Source organism: Bufo bufo, chromosome 7 (assembly GCF_905171765.1).
Source record: "Bufo bufo chromosome 7, aBufBuf1.1, whole genome shotgun sequence".
Classification (NCBI taxonomy): Eukaryota; Metazoa; Chordata; class Amphibia; order Anura; family Bufonidae; genus Bufo; species Bufo bufo.
Window position 1 is genome coordinate 5,455,971 of NC_053395.1, and position 27,634 is coordinate 5,483,604.

The 27,634-nt window shown below is 45.6% G+C and overlaps 1 protein-coding gene and 1 long non-coding RNA gene across 8 annotated transcripts in view; one reads left to right on the plus strand and one right to left on the minus strand.

The window, feature by feature from the left end:
• The first annotated feature begins 15,797 nt into the window (after positions 1–15,797).
• Positions 15,798–27,634, plus strand: part of LOC121008275 — a 324,152-nt gene continuing 312,315 nt past the window's right edge. The window contains exons 1-5 of one of the 7 annotated variants that reach the window (XM_040440716.1): positions 15,857–15,914; positions 15,996–16,263; positions 16,355–16,473; positions 16,582–16,737; positions 16,792–17,002. In XM_040440716.1, coding sequence (XP_040296650.1) covers positions 15,899–15,914; positions 15,996–16,263; positions 16,355–16,473; positions 16,582–16,737; positions 16,792–17,002 — 770 coding nt within the window. In that variant the 5' untranslated portion in view covers positions 15,857–15,898. The other 6 variants (XM_040440719.1, XM_040440717.1, XM_040440715.1 and 3 more) reach the window with 6 other exon arrangements.
• LOC121008280 overlaps positions 16,394–27,634 on the minus strand; it is a 124,676-nt gene continuing 113,435 nt past the window's right edge. Inside the window, exons 2-4 of the long non-coding RNA XR_005780547.1 lie at positions 16,846–16,899; positions 16,576–16,737; positions 16,394–16,521 (exon numbers count right to left, since the gene is read on the minus strand). This is a non-coding gene — a long non-coding RNA (uncharacterized LOC121008280). The remainder of the gene's footprint in view (positions 16,522–16,575; positions 16,738–16,845; positions 16,900–27,634) is intronic.

Sequence of the window (27,634 nt, forward strand, 5' to 3'; positions counted from 1 at the left end):
TAGTGGAAGTCATTCTGCCCAAGACCGCCATTGCTTGTCTGATAGTAGGGTTTTTTGTAGACATTAGAGACTGAACCTGTTGTATTAATCTCTGAATCTTGTCTTGGGGTAGGATACAGAGTAGTTTCTTTGAGTCCAGAATCATTCCAAGAAACACACGAACTTGGGAAGGTATTAGATGTGATTTTTCCAGCCAGTTTATTTGCCAGCCGAGGTCTTCTAGGATCTGCACTACTTTTTTGAGGTGTAACTCGAGAAGGGATTCTGACTCTGCTACCACCAGGAGATCGTCTAGGTAAGGAATCACTAGAATGTCTCTTTCTCGGGAACTGAGTTAAACGTGTGTTGATTGGCTCTTTCTAGATACCTGGTGCAGCGTAGCGGCATGACGTAGGTGTGCTGCGTTCCTCCTCCGGCCGCCCTCACCGCTCTCTCCTCGCCTTGTGCCTTGATGCAATGGAACACCGAGCTCTGCCCAGACGTGACTAGCTGAGCCCGACTGCTCTGGAGCGGTCATGTGTCCTGAGACGCTGGGATGCTCCTCATCCTGGCGGTGAGCCGCTGCCCGCCGCCTGTTGCTTGAAGACTACCGACTGAGCACTGACCTGACTCCGGATGCCCGCTGCTGAATTTCGGCTGTCTGTCTGCTGAATCCTGGTTGCTTGCTGCCGGATCCCCGTCCTCTGACTTCTGCCACTGGATATCTGTGGTGTATGGAGGGGTCGCTGGGGCGCAGGAGTGGCTATGTGTCATCCGTCTTGAGACGAAGGGACAACGCTCTTTCTGGTAAATCAGGTACTCTGGGTGGAGTGAGGGGAGGCTGTGCCAAGGGTACTTACCTCCGGGAGGTGTTATAGTTGCCAATTACCTTCAGGCGAGTAAGGCTGCGGGGTTCCTCTTTTTGCTTACCTGCTTCTCCTGAGTCATCTCTGGTGCTTCCAGGAGATGTTCCTGGTCTGAAGATCCCGCTGGGCTGCAGGGTGGCCGCCACGAAGTAGCAGAAGGATTCTTACTCTGATGAGGCCCCCCCCTTAAGTTCTCTTGCCTGACAAGTGCCTGACAAGTACCCTGCTTCTTTTTTTTTTTTTTTTTTTCCGTTTTGAGACGGTTGTCATTTGGAGCTCTATCAGGTGCTAGGGGGGGTGCCTTTTGGGGACTTCGACAACACAGCGGTATTTCCGGAAAGGCCACACCTGTGGCGACTAACTTTGATATACAGGACGTCGCATCCAGTAGCTGATCTGTTGGCAGGTTCAATCTGCAGCACTGGCACGACTTCGGTGTACTTGACTGCCCTGCGGACAAATCCTTACTTTAACAGGACATTTACTCTGATAGAGGCCCTATCGGCTTGCCTTTCTATGTTTTCTGGTTTTCTGGTAACCTGAGGTTGCATATGAGTGAGGGGAGGGTATAAGTATAGGTATCTAGCTTGTGTGTTGTTATTTCATATGTATACACCATTTATGCTATTCCATTCCCCACCTAATGCATGTATGCCAATGTTGATTACTGGGTCTTTTTTTTTAATTTCTTGATCTGTGGGAATATTTGGTTATTTGGCAGTATAGGTCGGCGGGCAGCTTTACTATAGATGTCTGAAAAAATTTGGGCCGTATAGATAAACCTGTTACTGATCTAGACAGATCTGTATTAGGATTGGAATTACTACTGGAAGTCTGCCTTTTAGCATATACTCCCAGCTGTGGAGACGATCTGATTTAAAAATGCCGCCAAAATATCGCAAATCAGGTGGATTGTCTTCCCCGAAAAGTGGTTCGGGGGGGGGAGTCCACAGGCTCGTTTAGATAAATTTCTGAAGTCACCACCACCAAAAACCAGAGGAGGCGTACAGAGGGCTGCCTCACAGGTTGAGTTGGGCTCGAATAGTATGGACCGCCTAGAACGGCCTCATCAAAGACCAGTTCGCCCCAGAGTGAAGGCTTTGAGAATATAAATAAAAAACTTGAGGATATACTGGGGGTAGTAAACTCAACTAGTGTTTCAGTTGCAGAACTGGCTTCTTCCCTTGCAGTAGTACAGGGAGACGTCACGATAATAAGAGACGAAATGGGAAAGTTGAGATCAAAAGTGAAGGAATTGGAAACTGTAGTTAACTCTGTTACTTTAGAGAATGGTGTATTAAAAAAGAGACTAGAAGCAGTTGATGAAGATCATTCCTGGTTAAAAAAGAAAGTGGTGGAGATGGAGGATAGGTCCCGCAGATATAATTTGCGGCTGGTGGGCTTTCCGGAAGGGGCAGAGCAGGATAATCCTACAAATTTCATTCAAAAATGGCTTTTGGAAAACTTAGGGCCAGCCTGTGATCCAACTACCTTCTGTGTGGAAAGGGCTCATAGAATCCCCTTTAAAAAAAAACCTCCAGGGGCTCCACCTAGGGCTATTTTGGCAAAACTTATGTGTTCCAAGGATTGAGATTGGGTGCTAAGACGTAAAAGAGAAGTAACAGACACTTACTTGGACGGCAATCTCATATCAATATTCCCCGACTTCTCACGAGAAACCCAACTTGGAAGGAGATCTTTCGTAGATGTAAAAAAAAGATTGATTGCAGCCAAAATTAAGTATTCAATGTTATATCCTGCCAAGTTGAGGGTGGTGTATAATGATTCTGTTAGGTTTGAGGAGGAGGAGGTGGTGCAATGGCTGGATTTGATGGGCTTATGAAAGAGGATCATAGGTGGCGAGAGGGGAGGTTAATGAGGGGTGATGGTGGGGAAGAGGTTTGGAGGAAGGAAAGAGGTTGATAGGTATTGTGAAATGCATTGTCAACCAAGTAGGGGGTTTTTTGGGGTGGGGGTACGAGGGATTGGCTGTCATCATTTGCTTCGTAGTTATGCGTGCCCCCCTCTTAGATGGGGGACTCAGATTTATTTTTTCTATAGGGCATGGCGTGTAATATTCTATTCTGGAATGTGAGAGGGCTGGGAGACAGAGTGAAGAGGACAGTGGTGTTTGATTGTGTGGTTCGTCATCTGCCTGCAATTGTGGTCCTATTAGAGACCCATGCAACACTAGATAGGATCTATACATTGAAAAGGAAATGGGCTTCCCTTGAGTACCACGCTTGCTACTCTTCATATGCAAGAGGTGTCAGTGTTTATATTCATCGTGGGATGGAGTTTCAACCTCTAGATAGTCTGATTGATAAAGAAGGGAGATATGTATTCCTTCACGGGTATTGGAAAGGGCAGGAGATGATATTGGCGTTTATTTATATTCCTCCACCATTTAAATCAATGATTTTCTCACACTTAGCTAAATATATTGCCACAAAAAATCAATGTGCATTACTAGTGGCAGGTGATTTTAATGCAGTACCTGACCCTGAGCTCGATCGGTTCTCTTCGCTTTCTGGGCACGGTCGGACTGGATCCCCTTTGATTACTATTTGCCAGGAGCTGGCGCTAGTTGATATCTGGCGCCACCTCTATGGCAATAAGAAAATTTTCTCCTGTTTTAGCCAGTCATATCGATCAATGTCCCGTATTGATCTGGCTTTTGCAACCCGGGATCTGTGCCATCGTGTTCTGAGAATGAAGTATAAACCTCATGGAATCTCAGATCATTCCCCAGTTTTGATCGTGTTTGTGGAGGCTCCATCCCCAGGTAGAACCTTTAAACTGAACCCGCACTGGTTGGATGTGATAGGGGAGCAATTCCAAATAGACCAGGATATACAGGAATTCTGGGGCTTCAATTTGTGCTCAACACATATCCATTATGTGTGGGACGCTTTGAAGGCCCATATAAGAGGTTTATATTTTAACAAAATCAATAGGTTTAGAGTTGAATTGCGGCGAAGGGAACAACAACTGATGGACTCAATAAGGAGTATACGCGCTGCTTTAATTGCCTGCTATAAGGACCAATATATTAATCAGTTAAAGGAGGCTAATTTACAACTTAAGACACTCTTGTATAGAAAAGCACAACATAAGCTCTTATTCCAAGGCCAAAATCGCTTTTGTGAATCTGGTAAAACGTGCAGGTTCTTGGCACGTTTGGTGGCCAATCAGAGAGAGGCTACCACTATAAGGGAAATTAGGAATGCACAAGGAAATAGGGTGAGGACCGCAGAGGAAATTAGGGAGGAATTTGTGAATTATTATTCTACGCTTTATAAGTCTGACGCTTTGTTTAGTCGAACTGATATGGATCAATATCTTCAACAATTGGAGCTCCCCCGGCTATCTGTACAAGATAGAGAGATGCTGGACTCCCCTATTCTATTGGAGGAGTTGCAAGCGATTCTCCCACTCCTAAAGTATAACTCATCCCCTGGCCCAGATGGATTGCCGTTTGAACTGTATAGGTATCATGCTAATTCACTCCTTCCGATCCTTCTTCTAGTTTTGAATGAATCCTGTGCATTTGGTTCTCTACCTCCATCATTTAGAGAGGCAGTGATTGTCCTGGTGTTAAAAAAGGAGAAGGATCCATGCGATATGGGGTCATATAGACCGATATCGCTCCTTAATACGGATTATAAGATCCTTGCAAAAATTTTGGCGAACCGTTTGAAGAGGGTTATAGCTTCTCTGGTACACCCCAACCAGACTGGTTTTATCCCGGGCCGCCAAATACAGATGAGTTTATCAACAAACTCGAAATGGTGGCTCACTTCAGGCAGGGTTCTGGAATAGAACTGCTTCTAACCCAATATAGAGGAACACCCAACCTCTAGTAGTAATTGTAGCAAGATTCAAGGTTAAGGGCGAGCACTCAACAATTGGACCACAATATCATAGTATATAAAATTTAATTAAATCACAATAATACAACGCGTATGTAATTTATAAAATCTACAATAACATATAAAATCCTTCGTCAGGAAAAGGATTCCCGAAACGCGTCTGGACCGCACACCTGTTGAAACAGCACCTCCGCACCTTATGCATGGCCATGCAAACTATATTCTAACAGATGAAGTTGGATATTCATTACGCAGAGCATAGAGTTTGCTAATTTCTGCTCTCCGACGCCCGGACACAGATCACGTTTGAGATACCGCGAGATCTGGGACTAACAAACGACAGGAACCACAAGCGAGAGGCCGGGAGCGTTCCACGCCGCCCATCTACCTTGCACGTCTATAGAGGTATTTTCGAGACGTATCGATGGGAAGGTAGGAAGACTCAGGTCGAGATCTTGATTAAGTGTGTATATCCATTGTACAAATCTGCACTTAAGGACACGTACTGCTACGCAATTAGAAGTTTGTTTGGTCTTACTGCCAACTACTAGTGCGCAAGAGCTCACAACTTCATTGCTATATTTATATGCGCATTGGACTTGGGAGTACAACAATAGCGCGCAAGAATCTGCTACTTCCAGCAATCCCAGAGTGCGCACTGGACCTCAAGTGCAGCCATCTGGGGTTTACAATCTCATTGCCATACCTATATGCGCATTGGACTTGGTAGTATTATAATAGCGCACAAGAATCTGCTACCTCCAGTAGCCTCAGTGCCCATTGGACCCTAAGTGCAGCTATCTGTGGTCCAGATATTTTATATATACTAGTGATTTTGGACATTAAGGGACTCCTATTACCATTTACCTCAATTTGTGGCATTCAGTATTTTATGTCTACAGATTTTATATGTTATTGTAGATTTTATAAATTACATACGCGTTGTATTATTGTGATTTAATTAAATTTTATATACTATGATATTGTGGTCCAATTGTTGAGTGCTCGCCCTTAACCTTGAATCTTGCTACAGATGAGTTTATATAGGGTTTATCTGAACCGTTCGGTTGGGGGTAGTATAGACCACTCCATCCTGTCTTTAGATGCCGCAAAGGCGTTTGACAGGATGGAGTGGCCTTTTTTGTGGGCTACTATGTCTCAGTTTGGCCTGGGGAACTCATTTTTGGAAATGACACAAATGCTATATGAACAGCCGGCTGCAAGTATTAATATCAATGGCATTAGTTCTCCGCCTGTTATGATGCGGAGGGGGATGAGACAAGGTTGTCCTCTGTCTCCCCTCCTCTTCGCCCTCTTTATTGAACCGTTAGCTTGTAGGATCCGTGCAGATAACCATATAGACGACTTCGGGGTAGCGGGAGTGAGCGATAAAATAAGCTTATATGCCGATGATGTGATTCTGTTCCTGGATCAGGGATGGAAAATCCTTCCTTATGTGATAGAGAATTATGGTAAATTATCAGGTTATATGATTAACTGGACAAAGTCATCGCTCCTCCTGCTGAACCGGAAGGCTGTAGATGAAGGGAGGGGAGTTCGTGTTCTGGTCCCTAAAGATACTTTGGAATATTTGGGGGTTAAGATTGGGGTTCCCATAAATAGGTTTTATGAGCTCAACCTGGCCCCGGTGCTGAATAAAGTTAAGATCAAGATAAGCGCTTGGCAGAAATTGATGTTGGCACAGACAGATCGAATAACATTGATTAAGATGATTATCTTGCCTATTGTCTTGTTCTCGATCTGTGCTTCCCCTATTTGGATCGACGATATCTTCTTTCACAGATTGGAGACTCTGATTAACGTTCTAATTTGGGGAAGGAAGAGGGTGCGTATAAAGCAGAGATACCTCTGGTTGGCGGAGGCTGATGGTGGGCTGTCACTTCACTTTTTTCAAGGTTATTTTTTATGTGCACAGATACAGCGTTGTTGCTATTTGAAAGAGAGCTCACTTTTACGGTATTTGACTAAAGCTCTGGTTAAACCAATAGATAATATTTTTGCATGTTTGGAGACTGGGTATATGGGATTGAGGAAGTCTTTGCTGATTCCTTGCTCACTACAGAGGGTATGGAATAAGCTGAAGGAGATTCTTAAAGTCTCCAGTCCTTTCGCTTTTACCCCTCTGTGGGAGAACAGGGGGCTGGTGGAATTTTTTTAAATCACAGATTTCGCTTATTGGTCACGTAGGGGTATCAATAAGGTGTCTCACCTTTTATATAGGGGTCATTTTAAATCGCTTGGAGAATTTGGTATTATTCATAGTTCACCATTAGATTTGTTCATGTATACACGTTTAAAACACACATTTGAAGCCTCTAGGAATAGAGGCTGTTTTTTTTCCACGAGAGAATTTATTCTTTGATTATTGTGACGCTCAGAAGAATGAGAAGGTGAAGATATCTAGATTATATGCTAAACTTCGAACCGCATTGGCAACTGTAACTCCTTTTAAAAGCCCAAGTAAGTTGGAGCAGGAGTTGAACTGCTCTCCATTACAGTGGTCCACTATCTATAGGAACGTGAGAAAGGCGACAGTTTCCAATGCTCATAGACTAATTCAATTCAAGATCCTGCATCGATTGTACTATACCCCAAAGTTACAAGGAAAATACCTACAAAATAAAGCTCGGGACTGTGGTTGCCCTAAATGTGGATATGTCAATGCGGACTATGCCCATTTGCTTTGGGGTTGTAGTAAAATAAAAAAATATTGGGACCAGGTCTTCTCTACCTTACAAAAGGAGTCTGCGACGAATTATAACCCGGGGATCTCGACAGTGATCTTGGGAGATTATTCGTCAGAAACAGAAACCCCGCTCCGGGTCAGACAGATCTGGATGAGGCGTCTGATGGTGGCTAAAGCTATGCTGATCAGGCATTGGGGATCTGTCTCCCCGCCCTCGATAAGTGAGTGGTGTTCATATCTCCAGCAAATTAGAATATATGATATGGAAAGAAGGAAAAAGGAAAAAAATGGAGGGTGGCACGCAAGACTACCTAGCTATACTTAATGTTGTTAATAGTCTATAGTTGATGGATTGGAGTAGACGGCAGCCAAAGGGGGGGTTGGAAGGGGGGAGGTCATAATTGTATTCAATATTGTATTAGGCGTGGACCTATACTGATCTATATAATCTAGTTATAATGATGTTTATAAATGTCATGGTACTTTGATTTGATCAATATCGGATCATGTATTAATGTGTGATTTCTAAAATAAAAAATAAATATTTATAAAAAATATATATTGTCACGGAGTTCCGAAGGTGCACTCGGTCCCCCATTGCCCGCAGACCTGTTGCTTAGCTTTGGGAATGATGATTTGTGCTTGACCTCATTCCCAGGGCGGCTTTGCTGGCTGGGTGGCTCCCTGCTCCTAGTCTGCCTTGAGCGCCGAGCTGATCACTCGGTGCTCGACTGGTTGGCCTGTCGGTCATGTGACGCTGGCCACGTCACATGACCCTCACTCCCCACTATATATACAGGCAGCCTGCTGGCCACAGGTTGCCTGTTACTTTCTAGGTTCCTGGCTATTTGTTGGACTACTGAATACTTACCTGATCCTGTTTCCTGACGATCCTCTGCCTGCTCCTCCTGTACTGCGAATCCATCCTGGTATTGTGACCTCGGCTCCCACCTGACTACTCTCTTAGGACTCCTCTTGTACTTCGCTACTCTCCTGGTATTTGACCCCGGCTTCTCCTGACCATTCTTTGCTTAATCCGTTGTACTGCGTAGCTCTCTTGGTTCTGACCCGGTCCGTTCATGTTCTAAGTTAGGGACTGCCGTCCAGTTGTCCCCTGTCATCAGGACTCGTGAGGCAAGTAGGCAGGGCCAGGGGTGAGGGTGGAGCGCAGTGGTCACTCACTACCCTTCCCCCTGTGTGTGTGTGTGTGGACGTGACCGTTACAGATTAACAGGCCTAACAACCACTGTATCATGAATCCTCTTATTACCCTGACTGACCATGTCTCTAACTTGACACAGATGGTGCAGGAGCTAGGAGGGAAACTCCGTTCTTTTGAGTTAGGGCAAGGTTCTTCCACTCCTCTGCCCCCCAGTCCACATGTTGAACCCCAGATCAAGCTCCCAGAACCCTTTTCTGGAGACCGGAGGAAGTTTCTCTCCTTTAAGGAGAGTTGCAAACTCTACTTCCGTTTGCGCCCCGTGTCCTCCGGTCCCGAGAGCCAACGCGTGGGGATTATTTCTCTACTACAGGGTGATCCCCAGGACTGGGCATTCTCGTTACCTCCTGGGGCCAGTTGTCTGACTTCCGTGGAGGGGTTTTTTCAGGCCCTGGGTACCCTCTATGACGAACCAGACAGGGCCCTGGTAGCCGAGACGGCTCTTAGGGCACTGGTTCAGGGCCATCTCCCTGCGGAGGAGTATTGCACCCAATTCAGACGGTGGTGTGTCCCCTCTGGATGGAATGAACCAGCCCTGAAGAGTCAGTTTATGTCTGGTCTGTCTGATATTTTAAAAGATCTATTAGTCAGTTATCAAGTTCCAGAGACCTTAGAGGAGATGATGACCCTAGTTGTCCGACTTGACCGACGAGTTAGAGAGAGACGACAGGAACGACAGTTCTGTTCTCAGATGGTGGTCCAGCCAGAGGCCTTTTCCAGAGACAACACTGAGGTCTCCACCGAGGATCCCATGCAGGTTGGCATGACCCGGGGTAATCTTCATCGCAGACGCAGAGAGTGCTTCTACTGTGGAGATCCTGGCCATTGGATCAACAAGTGTCCTAAGAGGGTCCTCTCTGACAAGTCTCCTAAGGCAAGACAACCTAAAGACCAGGTACACCCTGATTTTTCTAAATATAAGCTTTTGGTACCCATAACAATTTCTCTGGGGGTTAATAAGTGGCCGGGTAAGGCCTTTATTGATTCCGGTTCAGCGGCCAGCTTTATTGACTTAGAATTTGCTAGTAAATTGGGTATTCCAATGTTTGCTTTACCTACACCTATCCATGTCATGGCTATTGATGCTACTCCCCTGATTGGTGGTACGGTGAGGTCATGTACCTCTGAAATTTCTCTGACCGTGGGTGTGTGCCACTCTGAGAGATGTTCTCTTTTTGTCTTGGAGAACCTACTGGTTGAGGTGGTACTAGGGTTGCCTTGGCTCCATTTACATAACCCCACAATTGATTGGTTCAAAGGAGAGTTGGTGAAATGGGGACCTAAGTGTGACTCATGCTTGTCCGTGGTCCAGGCTGGGGTTTCAGTAAGGTCTAATACATTACCCTCTGTTATTAAGGAATATTCTGATGTATTCTCATCCCCTATTCCAGAAGTTCTACCGCCCCATAGACCGTATGATTGCGCCATAGAGCTAATAGAGGGTGCCGAATTTCCTAAAGGGCGAATTTATAATCTTTCAGGGCCCGAACGCAAGGCTATGGAAGATTATATTAAGGAGAGCCTTGCTAATGGGCATATTAGACCTTCAGTCTCTCCTATGGGAGCAGGGTTTTTCTTTGTTAAAAAGAGGGATGGTGGTCTTAGGCCTTGTATTGATTACCGGAGATTGAATAAGATCACTGTCCAAAATAGATACTCTCTCCCATTGATTCCGGATTTATTTAACCAGGTTCTGGGGGCAACCTGGTTTTCCAAGATTGACCTGAAAGGGGCATACAATCTAATCCGAATCAAGGAGGGAGGCGAATGGAAGACAGCGTTCAATACTCCGATAGGACACTTTGAATATCAGGTGATGCCTTTTGGACTCAGCAATGCCCCAGCTGTGTTCCAAAACTTAATGAACGATATTCTTAGAGAGTTTTTAGGTAAATTTATTATTGTCTATCTTGACGACATTTTGATATTCTCTCCTGATTTCGAATCTCATGTGTCTCATGTCAAACAAGTATTAGAGGTGTTGAGGGAGAACCAGCTATCCGCTAAGCAAGAGAAATGTGTCTTTGGTGTACAGGAGATACTGTTTCTAGGGCATGTTTTGATTCCTCACGCCTTTAAGATGGATCCTGGTAAGGTTTTAGCAATTAAGGAATGGGTAAGGCCTTCATCCTTAAAGGCTTTACAACGGTTTTTGGGTTTCGCTAATTACTATCGTAAATTTATCATGAATTTTTCTGTAATTGCTAAGCCATTGACCGACCTTACTAAGAAAGGGGCGGATTTGGAGAATTGGTCTACCAAGGCCATTTCTTCATTTGAAACATTAAAAAAGGCTTTTAGTAGCGCTCCCATTCTGATCCAGCCTGATCAGGAGAGACCCTTTATTGTGGAGGTAGATGAGTCCGAGGACGGCGCAGGAGCAGTTCTTTCACAGGGTCCTGCTAGCCTCACTAACCTGAGACCGTGTGCCTTCTTCTCCAGGAAATTCTCTCCCACGGAGAGAAACTATGACATTGGGAATAGGGAGCTGCTGGCCATTAAATGGGCATTTGAGGAGTGGAGGCATTTTTTGGAGGGGGCAAGGCATCGAGTAACTGTTGTCACTGATCATAAAAACCTAATGTTTCTCGAGTCGGCTAAGAGGTTGAATCCCCGACAAGCCCGATGGGCTCTGTTTTTTACCTGTTTTGATTTCTCCATTACGTTCAGGCCGGGAAGTAAAAATGTGAAAGCAGACGCATTATCCCGGAGCTTCCATGCCTTTCAACCCACTGAGACGCCGCCTGAATCCATCCTACCAGCAAACATCTTCTTAGCAGCTCTAACCCAGGATATCTCGGCTCGCATTAAGGCTGAACAACATCTGGCACCGGCATCCACCCCAACAGATAAGTTGTTTGTTTCCGTACAATTTCGTCTCCAGCTGTTGGGCGAGTGTCACGATTCTGCCTTTTGTAGACATCCGGGTGTTGAGGGCACTAAGGATCTGGTTTCTAGATCCTATTGGTGGCCCACTCTGACCAGGGATGTCAAGTCCTGGTCAGTAAAGTCCTGGTCAAGTAAAGTCTCGATGGACTTTATAACTGACCTACCGCTGGCGGAGGGTAAGACTGTTTTTTGGGTAGTGGTCGATAGGTTTAGCAAGATGGTTCATTTCATTCCCCTGTCTAAACTTCCGAATGCTAAAACCCTGGCGTCTATTTTTGTGAGAGAGATTGTTCGTTTACATGGCATCCCGGAAAACATTGTTTCTGACAGGGGTGTGCAGTTTGTGTCCAAATTCTGGAGGGCCTTCTGTCAAAGATGTAAAATTTCATTGTCTTTTTCTTCCGCCTACCATCCTGAGAGTAATGGGCAGACTGAACGCCTTAATCAGTCTGTGGAACAATTCTTGAGGTTGTATGTTGCAGATGACCAGCAATTATGGGTCAAATTCCTTCCGTTGGCTGAATTTGCTTTGAATAACCGTGTCAATTCTTCTGCTGGGGTCTCCCATTTCTTTTGTAACCATGGTTTTCATCTCCGTTTTCATTCTGGGTCGTCCGTCTTCTCCTCTAACCCTGAAGCGGATAAACTCTCCTCCGAACTGTGCACAGTTTGGGCCCGGGTTCAATCGAACCTAGAAAAGGCTCAAAGTTCTCAAAAACTCAAGGCCGATAGGAGACGTTCAAGGGGGGTGAACTTTCAGGTTGGGGATAAAGTATGGTTGTCCTCCAAGAATCTATCTCTCAAGGTAACTTCTAAAAAATTTGCTCCTCGTTTTATTGGACAATATAAGATCACGGAGGTGATTAACCCGGTATCTTTTAGGTTGGAGCTGCCCGAGTCATTCCACATTCATAATGTGTTCCATAAATCTCTGCTTAAAAAATATTTTGAACCGGTAGTACCATCAAAGGCCTCGCCTCCGCCGGTTCTTGTTAATGATGCTGTCGAGTATGTGGTGTCTAAAATAGTGGATGTCAGGAAGGTGCGTAATGCCTTGCAGTACCTGATTCACTGGAAGGGGTATGGACCTGAAGAGAGATCTTGGGTACCTGCTAGGGATGTTCATGCTCCTAGACTTGTTCGTAAATTTCATTTAGAACACCCTGAAAAGCCATCGCCTGAAGTCTTGGGTCCGGTGGCCCCTCGTAAAAGGGGGGGTACTGTCACGGGGTTCCGAAGGTGCACTCGGTCCCCCATTGCCCACAGACCTGTTGCTTAGCTTTGGGAATGAGGATTTGTGCTTGACTTCATTCCCAGGGCGGCTTTGCTGGTTGGGTGGCTCCCTGGTCCTAGTCTGCCTTGAGCGCCGAGCTGATCACTCGGTGCTCGACTGGTTGGCCTGTCGGTCATGTGACGTTGGCCACGTCACATGACCCTCACTCCCCACTATAAATACAGGCAGCCTGCTGGCCACAGGTTGCCTGTTACTTTCTAGGTTCCTGGCTATTTGTTGGACTACTGAATACTTACCTGATCCTGTTCCCTGACGATCCTCTTCCTGCTCCTCCTGTACTGCGCATCCGTCCTGGTATTGTGACCTCGGCTCCCACCTGACTACTCTCTTAGGACTCCTCTTGTACTTCTCTGCTCTCCTGGTATTTGACCCCGGCTTCTCCTGACCATTCTTTGCTTAATCCTTCGTACTGCGTAGCTCTCTTGGTTTTGACCGGTCCGTTCATGTTCCGTATTTTGTCTTGTCTGTCTTCCCTGCACATATCCTAAGTTAGGGATTGCTGTCCAGTTGTCCCCTGTCATCAGGACTCGTGAGGCAAGTAGGCAGGGCCAGGGGTGAGGGTGGAGCGCAGTGGTCACTATCCTTCCCCCTGTGTGTGTGTGGACGTGACCGTTACATATATAATCTGCTCAGCTCCTCCTGCTCTATAACACACTGCCTGCAGATTACACGGTGACAGGATCTCTTTATATATAATCTGCTCAGCTCCTCCTGCTCTATAACACGCTGCCTGCAGATTACATGGTGACAGGTTCTCTTTATATATAATCTGCTCAGCTCCTCCTGCTCTATAACACGCTGCCTGCAGATTACACGGTGACAGGATCTCTTTATATATAATCTGCTCAGCTCCTCCTGCTCTATAACACGCTGCCTGCAAATTACACGGTGACAGGTTCGCTTTATATATAATCTGCTCAGCTCCTCCTGCTCTATAACACACTGCCTGCAGATTACACGGTGACAGGTTCTCTTTATATATAATCTGCTCAGCTCCTCCTGCTCTATAACACGCTGCCTGCAGATTACACGGTGACAGTTTCTCTTTATATATAATCTGCTCAGCTCCTCCTGCTCTATAACACACTGCCTGCAGATTACATGATGACAGGTTCTCTTTATATATAATCTGCTCAGCTCCTCCTGCTCTATAACACACTGCCTGCAGATTACATGGTGACAGGTTCTCTTTATATATAATCTGCTCAGCTCCTCCTGCTCTATAACACGCTGCCTGCAGATTACATTGTGACAGGTTCTCTTTATATATAATCTGCTCAGCTCCTCCTGCTCTATAACACACTGCCTGCAGATTACACAGTGACAGGATCTCTTTATATATAATCTTCTCAGCTCCTCCTGCTCTATAACACACTGCCTGCAGATTACATGGTGACAGGTTCTCTTCATATATAATCTGCTCAGCTCCTCCTGCTCTATAACATGCTGCCTGCAGATTACATTGTGACAGGATCTCTTTATATATAATCTGCTCAGCTCCTCCTGCTCTATAACACGCTGCCTGCAGATTACATTGTGACAGGTTCTCTTCATATATAATCTGCTCAGCTCCTCCTGCTCTATAACACGCTGCCTGCAGATTACATGGTGACAGGTTCTCTTCATATATAATCTGCTCAGCTCCTCCTGCTCTATAACATGCTGCCTGCAGATTACATTGTGACAGGATCTCTTTATATATAATCTGCTCAGCTCCTCCTGCTCTATAACATGCTGCCTGCAGATTACACGGTGACAGGTTCTCTCTATATATACTCTGCTCGGCTCCTCCTGCTCTATAACACGCTGCCTGCAGATTACACGGTGACAGGTTCTCTCTATATATACTCTGCTCGGCTCCTCCTGCTCTATAACACGCTGCCTGCAGATTACACGGTGACAGGTTCTCTTTATATATAATCTGCTCAGCTCCTCCTGCTCTATAACACGCTGCCTGCAGATTACACGGTGACAGGTTCTCTTTATATATAATCTGCTCAGCTCCTCCTGCTCTATAACACTCTGCCTGCAGATTACATGGTGACAGGTTCTCTTTATATATAATCTGCTCAGCTCCTCCTGCTCTATAACATGCTGCCTGCCTGTAACTGGTTAATGCTGTGAGTCAGGTTAAAGTGAAAGTGTCTGTGATTCCTGGAAATGAGGTGATACAGTGAATGGGGGGAGGGGAGGTCTGCGCTCAGCTGGCCTGGGTTTATGTAGCAGAGCTGTGTTTGTACAATGTGCTGCACCCCTCAGGGGTGGGTCGCTGCCTGTCAGGAGCCGGCGGTATAGTCCTCCTCTCGGATACACATTAGTAGAAATAGTCAGTCGGTGATGTGCTGGGGTGTGAATACATTATACAAGCACCATGTGTAATGTGCTGGGGTGTGAATACTTTATACAAGTACCATGTGTGATGTGCTGGGGTGTGAATACTTTATACAAGCACCATGTGTGATGTGCTGGGGTGTGAATACTTTATACAAGCACCATGTGGGATGTGCTGGGGTGTGAGTACTTTATACAAGCACCATGTGTGATGTGCTGGGGTGTGAATACTTTATACAAGCACCATGTGTGATGTGCTGGGGTGTGAATACTTTATACAAGCACCATGTGGGATGTGCTGGGGTGTGAATACTTTATACAAGCACCATGTGGGATGTGCTGGGGTGTGAATACTTTATACAAGCACCATGTGGGATGTGCTGGGGTGTGAATACTTTATACAAGCACCATGTGGGATGTGCTGGGGTGTGAACACTTTGTACGTACACCATGTGTGATGTTGGGGGAGAGAGTTCCAGAGTAGGGGAGAGGCACAGGAGAAATCTTCCTGGATCATGAGGCATCCGGTGCCTCTCACTCCCCCCCCCCCCTCCTCCGGATGACGTACAGAGGGAGGAATCTGCAGAGTGAAAGTGAAAGAGACACAAGAAAGTGAAAGAGACAGATCACACTCATCTACGAAAGAGAGAGGCGAGAGCGCAGGGATCAGAGGGAGACCCTAAGCAGCAGAGAAGGGGGCAACAGCTGAGGAAAGACCCCTCCAAACATAGAGCAGGTCACATGGATACAGCACCACCTGCAGGTCACATGGAAACAGCGCCACCTGCAGATCATATGGATACAGCGCTATCTGCCAGTAACGTGAATACAGCGCCACCTGCAGGTCACATGGATACAGCGCCACCTGAAGGTCACATGGATACAGCGCCACTTGAAGGTCACATGGATACAGCGCCACCTGCAGGTCACATGGATACAGCGCCACCTGCAGGTCACATGGATACAGCGCCACCTGCAGGTCACATGGATACAGCGCCACCTGCAGGTCACATGGATACAGCGCCAGAGGATGGGACAAAGGGGAATGATGAAGGATGGGAGATACTTGACATTGTTTCATCATCATCACCCGCTGCTGGAGGAGGGTAAGTAGCACCCAGCGATCTCCTGAGATTCTTCTCTTCCTCACATTTCACTGAACTCTGGGAAATCTGTGTCATTTCTATTTCTCTCCAGACATAGAGCAGGTCACATGGATACAGCGCCACCTGCAGGTCACGTGGATACAGCGCCACCTGCAGGTCACGTGGATACAGCGCCACCTGCAGGTCACGTGGATACAGCACTATCTGCAGGTCACGTGGATACAGCGCCACCTGGCGGTCACATGGATACAGCGCCACCTGGCGGTCACGTGGATACAGCGCCACCTGGCGGTCACACGGAAACTGCGCCACCTGCAGGTCACATGGATACAGCGCCACCTGCAGGTCACGTGGATACAGCGCCACCTGCAGGTCACGTGGATACAGCGCCACCTGCAGGTCACGTGGATACAGCGCCACCTGCAGGTCACGTGGATACAGCGCCACCTGCAGGTCACGTGGATACAGCACTATCTGCAGGTCACGTGGATACAGCGCCACCTGGCGGTCACACGGAAACAGCGCCACCTGCAGGTCACGTGGATACAGCGCTATCTGCAGGTCACGTGAATACAGCGCCACCTGCAGGTCACATGGATACAGCGCCACCTGCAGGTCACATGGATACAGCGCCACCTGCAGGTCACATGGATACAGCGCCACCAGAGGATGGGACAGAGGAGAATGAAGAAGGATGGGTGATACCTGACCAGGACTCATCACCCGCTGCTGAAGGAGGGTAAGTAGCACCCAGCGATCTCCTCGGATTCTTCTCTGGGAAATCTGTGTCATTTCTGTTTCTCTCCAGACATTGATATTTCCCGGAGATCATTTATAGTCAGGAGAAAACGGAAGCAACTGGGCCCCAGCGGAAAATGCAGAAGAAGGGAGACTCCATTATTAGGGGGACAGATAGGGCGATCTGTCACCGGGATCGGCGAACGCTGTGCTGTCTTCCTGGCGCCAGAGTTCGACACATGGCGGATCGGGTGACAGATTACTGGAGGGGCTGGAGAAGACCCAGCGGTCATGGTCCATATCGGAACCAATGACTAAGTTAGGCCTCATGCACACTAAATAATTGTTTTCCATTTCCGTTCCGTTTTTTGTGTTCTATATACGGTCCGTATACGGAACCATTCATTTCAATGGGTCCGCAAAAAAAACTGAATGTACTCCGTATGCCTTCTGTTTCCGTATTTTCGTTTTTCTGTTCCGTTCAAAGAGAGAATTTGTCCTATTATTGTCTTCAAAACGGACAAGCATAGGACTGTTCTATCAGGGGCCAGCTGTACCGCTCCGCAAAAAATGGAATGCACAAGGACGTCATCCGTATTTTTAGCAGATCCGTTTTTGCAGTTTAGCAAAATACTGAAAAAGCCAAACGGTCGTGTGCAGGAGGCCTTAGAGGTGGAGCGATCTTAAAAATGATTTCAGGGATTTAGGTCACAAGCTCAGGACAAGGACCTCGACGGTGATTCTGAAATACGGCCGGTACCACGAGCCACACAAGGAAGGCAGCGGAGATTAGGGGGTTAACAAGTGGCTCCAGAACTGGTGCAGGAAGGAGGGGTTTGGGCTCCTGGAGAACTGGGCGACTTCTCTATCGGCTACAGGCTCCATCGTAGGGATGGGCTGCACCTCAATGGGGAAGAAGACGGCTAGAAGGTTGGAGGAGGGTTTAACCACTTAAGGACCACAGGTTTATACCCCCCTCGTGACCAGGCCCTTTTTTACAAATCGGCACTTCACAACTTTCACGGTTTATTGCTCGGTCATGCAACTTGGCGCCCAAATGAATTTTACCTCCTTTTCTTCTCACAAATACAGCTTTCTTTTGGTGGTATTTCATTGCTGCCTCGATTTTTCGTTTTTCTGATATTACGAATACCTTGGGGTGTCTACTTTCCGAAATGGGGTCATTTGTGGGGTGTGTTTACTGTTCTGGCATTTTGGACGGGGCTAAATTATGAGCAACCCTGTAAAGCCTAAAGGTACTCGTTGGACCTTCGGCCCCTTTACGCACATAGGCTGCAAAAAAGTGTCACACATCTGGTATCCCCGTACTCAGGAGAAGTAGGGCAATATGTTTTGGGGTGTATTTTTACACATACACTTATGCTGGGTGAAAGAAATATCTCTGTAAATTGACAACTTTGTATAATTTTTTTTAAAAAGTTGTCATTTACAGAGATATTTCTCTCACCCAGCATGGGTATGTGTGAAAAGACACCCCAAAACACATTGCCCTACTTCTTCTGAGTACGGCGATACCACATGTGTGACACTTTTTTGCAGCCTAGGTGCGCAAAGTGGCCCAAATTCCAAAGAGCACTTTTAGGATTTCACAGGGCATTTTTACGCTTTTGATTTCCAAAATGCCAGGGCAGTATAAATACCCCACAAGTGACCCCATTTTGGAAATAAGACACCCAAAGGTATTTCATGAGGGGCATGGAGAGTTCATGTAAAATTTTATTTTTTGTCACAAGTTAGTGGAATATGAGACTTTGTAAGAAAAAAATAAAAATAAAATCATTTTCTGCTAACTTGTGCCAAAAAAAAAATCTTCTATGATCTCTCCATGCCCCTCATTGAATACCTTGGGGTGTCTTCTTTCCAAAATGGGGTCACATGTGGGGTATTTATACTGCCCTGGCATTTTAGTGGACCTAAAGCGTGAGAAGAAGTCTGGAATCCAAATGTCTAAAAATGCCCTGTGAAATCCTAAGGCTGGGTTCACACCTGAGCGTATTCGATAAGCGCTTTTTACAGGCGTTTTTATCGGGCCTTTTTGAGGCGTATTTTGGAAACTGCCACAATACGCGCAACAATATGCCCCAAAGAAGCTCCTGTACTTCTTCGGGCGTAGGGCGTTTTACAGCGCGTTCGTACGCGCTGTAAAACGCTCAGGTGAGAACCATGCCCATAGGGAAACATTGTTTTTTGCCTGTCGAGCGTTTTACGCGCTGTAAAACGCTCAGGTGTGAACCCAGCCTAAAGGTACTCATTGGAATTTGGGCCCCTTTTCGCATCTTGGCTGCAAAAAAGTGTCACACATGTGGTATCGCCGTACTCAGGAGAAGTAGGGCAATGTGTTTTGGGGTGTCTTTTTACATATAGCCATGCTGTGTGTGAGAAATATCTCTGTAAGTGACAACTTTTTTAATTTTTTTATACAAAGTTGTAAATTTACAGAGATATTCCTCTCACCCAGCATGGGTATATGTAAAAATACACCCCAAAACACATTGCCCAACTTCTCCTGAGTACAGCGATACCACATGTGTGACATTTTTTTGCAGCCAAGATGCTCAGAGGGGCCGAAAGTCCAATGAGTATCTTTAGGATTTCACAGGGCATTTTTACGCATTTGGATTCCGTGAGGGGTATGGTGAGTTCATGTAAGATTTTATTTTTTGTCACAAGTTAGTGGAATATGAGACTTTGTAAGAAAAAAAAAAAAAAAAAACAATTTCCGCTAACTTGTGCCAAAAAATAAATAAATCATCTATGAACTCGCCATGCCCCTCAAAAGTGATTTTTTGCAGTGATCAGAAAAAAAAAGCATTTCTGTCACTGCGGTGGGGCGGACTGAACGCAAGTGTGCGCACAAGATCAGGCCTGATCGGGCGAACACTGCGCTTTTTGTAGAGCCTAAGATGACCCTAATGTACTGATATAGATCTGATTGCGATCAGTCTTGATCACTTACAGATACTATGTAGTACTAGTGCTGATTAGCGACAGCGATGACGCTAATCAGCGACTAATCAGTGACTGCGGTGCGGTGGGCGCTAACTACCTAACAAGTAGCTAACTGGCGGTGATAAGGGACCCTTAGGCCCCATTCACACGTCTGCAATTCTGTTCCGCATTTTGCGGAACGGAATTGCGGAACAATTCATTTCTATGGGGACAGACTTTGTCCCGCTCGGATCCGGAATTGCAGATCTGCACTTCCGGGTCCGCACTTCCGTTCCGCAAAAATATAGAACATGTCCTATTCTTGTCCGCAATTGCGGACAAGAAAAGGCATTTTCTATATAGTCCTGGCAATGTGCGGATCCGCAAAATGCGGAAAGCACATTGCCGTTGTCCGTGTTTTGCGGATCCGCGGTGTCCGTGTTTTGCGGATCTGCGGATCCGCAAAACACATACGGACGTCTGAATGGAGCCTTACAGGGGGGTGATCAATGACAGGGGGGTGATCAGGGAGTCTATATGGGGTGATCCGGGGTTAATAAGGGGTTAATAAGTGACAGGGGGGGGGGTGTAGTGTAGTGTAGTGGTGTTTGGTGCTACATATTACTGAGCTGCCTGTGTCCTCTGGTGGTCGATCCAATCAAAGGGACCACCAGAGGACCAGGTAGCAGGTATATTAGACGCTGTTATCAAAACAGCGGCTAATATACCTGTTAGGGGTTAAAAAAATCACATCTCCAGCCTGCCAGCGAACGATCAGCGCTGGCAGGCTGTAGTATAACTTCCGAGCAGCGGGCGCGCGTTCACGCGAAACCTCGGGTCTCACGAGATGATGCCAATAGGCGTCATGGAGACCTGAGAGAGCCGCCGCACTGACGCCTTTCGGAGTTAGTGTGACGGCAGGAGGTTAAAGGGGTTGTCTGGGTTCAGCTCTGATCCCGGACAACCCCTTAAAACGAGGGACTGGGAGAGGGGAATTACATTATAGGAAGGGAAGATAGAGACCGGGGGCAGGTAGTGGGACTGGGGGAGGAATGGAAGGAGGGACTAGAACAGTTCAGAAGGAAAGGTGTAGGGTAAAAAATATACATAAACCTCTCACATGTATGTATACTAATGGCAGAAGCCTGACTAATAAACCGGGGAACTGGAATTAGGGATGTGTGAGGAGGACTATGACAGTGGGAATAACTGAGACATGGCTGGATGATAGCTATGACAGTGGGAATAACTGAGACACAGCTGGATGATAGCTATGGCAGTAAGAATAACTGAGACATGGCTGGATGATAGCTATGACAGTGGGAATAACTGAGACACGGCTGGATGATAGCTATGACAGTGGGAATAACTGAGACATGGCTGGATGATAGCTATGACAGGGGGAATAACTGAGACACGGCTGGATGATAGCTATGACAGTGGGAATAACTGAGACATGGCTGGATAATAGCTATGACAGTGGGAATAACTGAGACATGGCTGGATGATAGCTATGACAGTGGGAATAACTGAGACATGGCTGGATGATAGCTATGACAGTGGGAATAACTGAGACATGGCTGGATGATAGCTATGACAGTGGGGATAACTGAGACATGGCTGGATGATAGCTATGACAGTGGGAATAACTGAGACATGGCTGGATGATAGCTATGACAGTGGGAATAACTGAGACATGGCTGGATGATAGCTATGACAGTGGGGATAACTGAGACATGGCTGGATGATAGCTATGACAGTGGGAATAACTGAGACATGGCTGGATGATAGCTATGACAGTGGGAATAACTGAGACATGGCTGGATGATAGCTATGACAGTGGGAATAACTGAGACATGGCTGGATGATAGCTATGACAGTGGGAATAACTGAGACATGGCTGGATGATAGCTATGACAGTGGGAATAACTGAGACACGGCTGGATGATAGCTATGACAGTGGGAATAACTGAGACACGGCTGTATGATAGCTATGACAGTGGGAATAACTGAGACATGGCTGGATGATAGCTATGACAGTGGGAATAACTGAGACACGGCTGGATGATAGCTATGACAGTGGGAATAACTGAGACATGGCTGGATGATAGCTATGACAGTGGGGATAACTGAGACATGGCTGGATGATAGCTATGACAGTGGGAATAACTGAGACATGGCTGGATGATAGCTATGACAGTGGGAATAACTGAGACATGGCTGGATGATAGCTATGACAGTGGGAATAACTGAGACATGGCTGGATGATAGCTATGACAGTGGGAATAACTGAGACATGGCTGGATGATAGCTATGACAGTGGGAATAACTGAGACACGGCTGGATGATAGCTATGACAGTGGGAATAACTGAGACACGGCTGTATGATAGCTATGACAGTGGGAATAACTGAGACATGGCTGGATGATAGCTATGACAGTGGGAATAACTGAGACACGGCTGGATGATAGCTATGACAGTGGGAATAACTGAGACATGGCTGGATGATAGCTATGACTGGGCGGTTAATGTACAAGGTTACAGTCTGTTTAGAAAGGATCGTCTAAACTGGAGAGGGGGAGGGGTTCTCTTGTATGTAAAGTCCTGTCTAAAGCCCACACTCCGTGAAGATATAAGTGAGGGCCATGAACATGTGGAGTCTCTGTGGGTAGAGATACATGGAGCTAAAAACAACAATAAATTACTAATAGGAGTTTACTATAAACCACCTAATATACCGGAGTCTACAGAAAATCTACTACTAAACGAGATAGACGAGGCGGCAAATCATAATGAAGAGGTTATTATGGGGGAACTCCGCAGATATAGACTGGGAAACTGAAACTTGTATATCTCATAAAGGAAACAGGTTCTGGGCAATAACCAAAGACAATTACCTCTCCCAACTGGTCCAGGACCCGACTAGAGGGACGGCCATACTGGTCTTAGTACTAACCAGTAGACCTGACAGTAGACGTGCAGGTCGGGGGACACCGGGGAAATAGTGACCAGAAATAGAGATGAGCGAATTTCTCTTACTGATAGAGAAACTACTATGAGGTTTTTCCCGCACAGTTCATCATTGCGCTGTAGAGCCAGTGGTTAAGGTGCTTTCCTCTAATGCAGAAGCTCATGAGTTCAAATCCCGGCAGACTAAATTAGATTTAAATACACCGGGTGTCCCCAAGCACTGACTCCGTACATGGACATAGCTGTATATGGAGTCAGAGCGCGGACTCACACTGGGGGATTCCCTCACTGTACTGCCATCTTCTGCATAGACACATGGGCTACATTAGATTTAACTACACTGACTCGAGCACACGCGGTGTTCGGCGGAGCATGCTCGCTCAACACTAGCTATGCGCTTTGTGCCGTATAGATCATGTGACTGTATTACTGTACTGCGGCGGCTTATAGCAACCAATGACGACTGGCGCTCCTGCACTAAGCAGAATGCCAGTCCGGTATCTCACGGACCATGGACGTCTGCATGAGGTCGATGTTAGCGCCAAGAAGAAGCGCACTCCTCTTACACCGTCGTCAGCTGATTCCACATAGATGTCTACAGATCCTGTTCTATTAACCCCTTATACAAGTAGAGCCCCCGACAGAGTGGAGAGGGGGTCAGCAGTAAGGTTGTGGTGACGACACTGATTATTTTGCCCGTCCTCTGATCCGTCAGAACAATAACCCCAAAAAACGGATCCTGTCTGTGGAGCATCTGCCTTCACTCGGTCAGCATTTGGTCAGTAATCCATCAGTATTGGTAAGGCAAAAAAAAACAGGAGTGGATCCAAAACAGAGATGACACGTGAACGGAATATCTGCATGTCTTCTGTGTTTTGTACCCACTCCTGCTTTTGGCTACCAAATCATAAGCCAATTCTGATGGGACCGTACAGGCCTTACAGCTGCTACACAGGCAGGATCCGGTGTGCGTCTCATTTTTCTGTCCTTCTGACAGATCAGGAGAAGGGTAAAATAAATGATGATGTCAGCCAGGTCAAAAGGCAAAATAGCGGCCCAGTCATGGAATGGGGAGGGTGGGAACAGCATGTGAAGTCCACAGAGTGGCCCAATGACAGAGTCTGGAGGCGGCGGCAGCATCAGGAGGAGGCCACAGAGTGGCCCAATGACAGTGTGGAGGTGGCATCAGCATCAGGAGGAGGCCACAGAGTGGCAAGGTGACAGAGTGGGGAGGTGGGTGGCACTAACAGTACCCGCTGACGGTGAGTGTAAGAAGGAGCACTTGGCATCAGATGTGTGGCATCAGGCGGGTGGCTCCATCAGAATAGTAGCTGAGGCAGGTAGCCAGAACAAACCGGTCACTTTTGTCAAAGTGTTGGTGTGGCACCATGGATGATCTAGTCTGATGCATCTGGAATTGGTGGGTGGAAATCCTGGCTGATCAACGCCTGATTCATCTTAACAGAGGTCAGTCTCTCCACATTTTGGGTGGACAGGCGAGTTCTCCTTGGGGTAACCATGGCCTCCGCTGCACTAAACACTTGCTCTGATGCCACACCACTGGCCGGGCAGGACAGCTTTTCCAGGAAAAACTTGGCCAGTTGTGGCCACAAATCCAGTTTGGCTGCCCAGTAGTCCGGCTGATCTTCAATGACGGCTGGCAGGGTGCACTCCAAGTATACCACCACCTGCTGGTTCTTGTTCTGTTCTATGTCTAGCTGCTGGTGAGTAGTTTCTTCACTATGTGGGTGAAGAAAGCTACTCATCAGAGACTCTAGACTCAGGCTGCTGCTGACGGAGCTGGTACTGCTGCCACCCCACCCCTCCCCAGCAGCCATGGCAGTGGAACGTGAGCGCAGAGGACCCCCCGGTCAGACCTGCGAGAGGATGGACGATGGCACAGATAGGCAGCGGCCAACAGACTACATAGGATGTCTCTATAGTAGGTCAGTTTGTCCTCCTTCTCAGCGGGTGTAAAAAAAAGCCCCCATTTTGGACCGGTAGCGAGGGTCCAACAAGGTGGAGAGCCAGAAGTCATCCCTCTGCCGAATGGTGACAATTCGGCTGTCACTACACAAGCAAGTGAGCATGCATCGGGCCATTTGTGCAAGTGACTTGGAGGGACTCCCTGCCTCCATCTGCATACTGCCACGGTGTGTCCGGGTCCTCTGCCTCCATCTGCATACTGCCACGGTGTGTCCGGGTCCTCTGCCTGGTCTTCCTCATCGCCCTGTGGCTCCTCCGGCTGCTCCTCCTCCTCAGAACAAGATAAAGAAATACCACATACAAAGGCCGCACATCTTATTATCAAAATATATTATTTAGAAACACAAAGCCCAAGAATTACAATAATTGTAAACAATTCCAGCATCGTGTGCGGACCAGCAATATGTCCAACACACACATACCCACAGCTAGCAAGTTCTAGATAAGAACATATATGCGCCGCCAGAGAAATGCTAAATAGTTAAATATGGCATCAAAAAGTGCAAAATACTTATCAAATATAGAAGTAGGCGATCATGGTATGTGGGTAAATACGCCCCACGCGTATCGCCGGACCAAGCCAGCTTCCTCAGGGGTCTTTTCACCCAGGCTAAATGTGTCCAATATATGTACATAGATAATCAGACAAACAATAATAGTCGCCTGTTTCAAAGCAAGATACAAAGGGCAAGAGGGCGCGATGACTAATTGCTGGGTGCCCCTTTGCAGGACTCACATCCCTATATCATGGAGCTGTGACATATACAGTATATTAGTGTTGGGAAAGTAGCATCGCGCATGCGCAAAAATGGCGACCCACCGGAAGTAAGCAGGCAATGCGTTTCAAAGACCGGAAATGCATCTCCGCCATAGCAGACAACAATTACGCATGCGCTAACTACCCAACGTGCATACCAGCATGCGTTCCAAACATAGGAAATACAGACGAAATCGGCCAAATTTCATACAGAACAGAAATCTCTATATCCCGATACTTAAGAGCATATATATTGGGGCAACGGACCAAAAGTTTAATGCCAGAAATTAAAATACCTACAAAGTATATGTGCACATATAAACCTGAAAATACATGAAAAATAAATAAATAAATGAATTATAAATAGCTCAGAAACACTGTAAACAGGATTAATTAGTGATTAATCAAATCAATAACACAGTGAAATAAACCCTATACCATATATCCAATATTTATAAACCAATTATCACATAAATAGAATAAGCAATTAAAAACTAATATAATATAAAATGCAGATAATTCATATGTGTCTAATACCCTGTATCCAATTTACCAAATACTTAATAATAATTATAATACCGAATACCACATATATTATAAATATTCCATAATAAAAGTGTAAATAAAAATAACAGTGTGTGCAAAAAAAATAGAAAATATTTTTTTTATATAAAACTTGTATCCAATTTACCCAATCTTATAGCATAATCATATCAACAAATAATCAATTTTTACTTTTAAATTTATGCATCACGTTCTATTGCCACAGCCCCAAATAATAACTAATAATGTCATATATCCAATTGACCAAACTATAGATCATGATTAAAAAAAATAAACATTCATACATATCAAATACAACATGATTTAAACATGAATATAAAACAAACTACCTAATAGTCAATTGAGGACCATGATGATAAAACCTAATAAATCCTGATTATGAAATTTTTTTTTTTTTTTAGTACATGATTATTAGAGAAGAAAAAACAAAACAAAAAAAACAAATCATATATCATGATTAGATAATATACTACCCATAAGTCCGTTTTTATGATATCACATATTACCACAGCGCCAATCAATATAGCATAAATTATTGATTATTCCAAAACCAATCTATCCTTTACAACGTTTTGAAAATATAATAATAATAAAAAAGTAATTATCAAAATTATGAATAGTAATCTAATATTGTAGGAGCCTGTGAGCCGGCACCGGGGGGAGCACAATGAAGAGGATGGACATGGTGTTAGGGTTGGAGGTTGACCACTATTAGCACTCTGCACTTTAGGATGGGATTTATTTCACGCTATTGATATCACAGCGGTTTTCGATGAGAGTTTTGAAGATTTTGAAGGTTTTTCAGAAGCCGATCTGTTAAAGACCTCGGAGCCCTACAAGACTCCACATGGACATCAGTTATACAGGCATAGAATGGACTCTGATTGTAAACCAATGTTTGATCTCTTTGGTGTGATTTGGTAATTGTCCATCCTCTTCATTGTGCTCCCCCCGGTGCAGGCTCACAGGCTCCTACAATATTAGATTACTATTCATAATATTGATAATTACTTTATTTATTATTATATTTTCGAAACCTTGTAAAGGATAGATTGGTTTTGGAATAATCAATGTTATAATTTATGCTATATTGGTTGGCGCTGTGGTGATATGTAATATAATAAAAACTGACTTATGGGTAGTATAATATATAATCATGATATATGATTTGTTTTCTTTTTTTCTCCTCTTTAATAATCATGTTGTACTAAAAAAAAAAAAAATTTTTCTATAATCATGATTTATTAGATTTTATCACCATGGTCCTCAATTGACTATTAGGTAGTTTGTTCTATATTCACGTTTGAATCATGTTGTATTTGATATGTATGAATGGGTATTTTAATCATGATCTATAGTTTGGTCAATTGGATATATATGACATTATTATTTATTATTTGGGGCTGT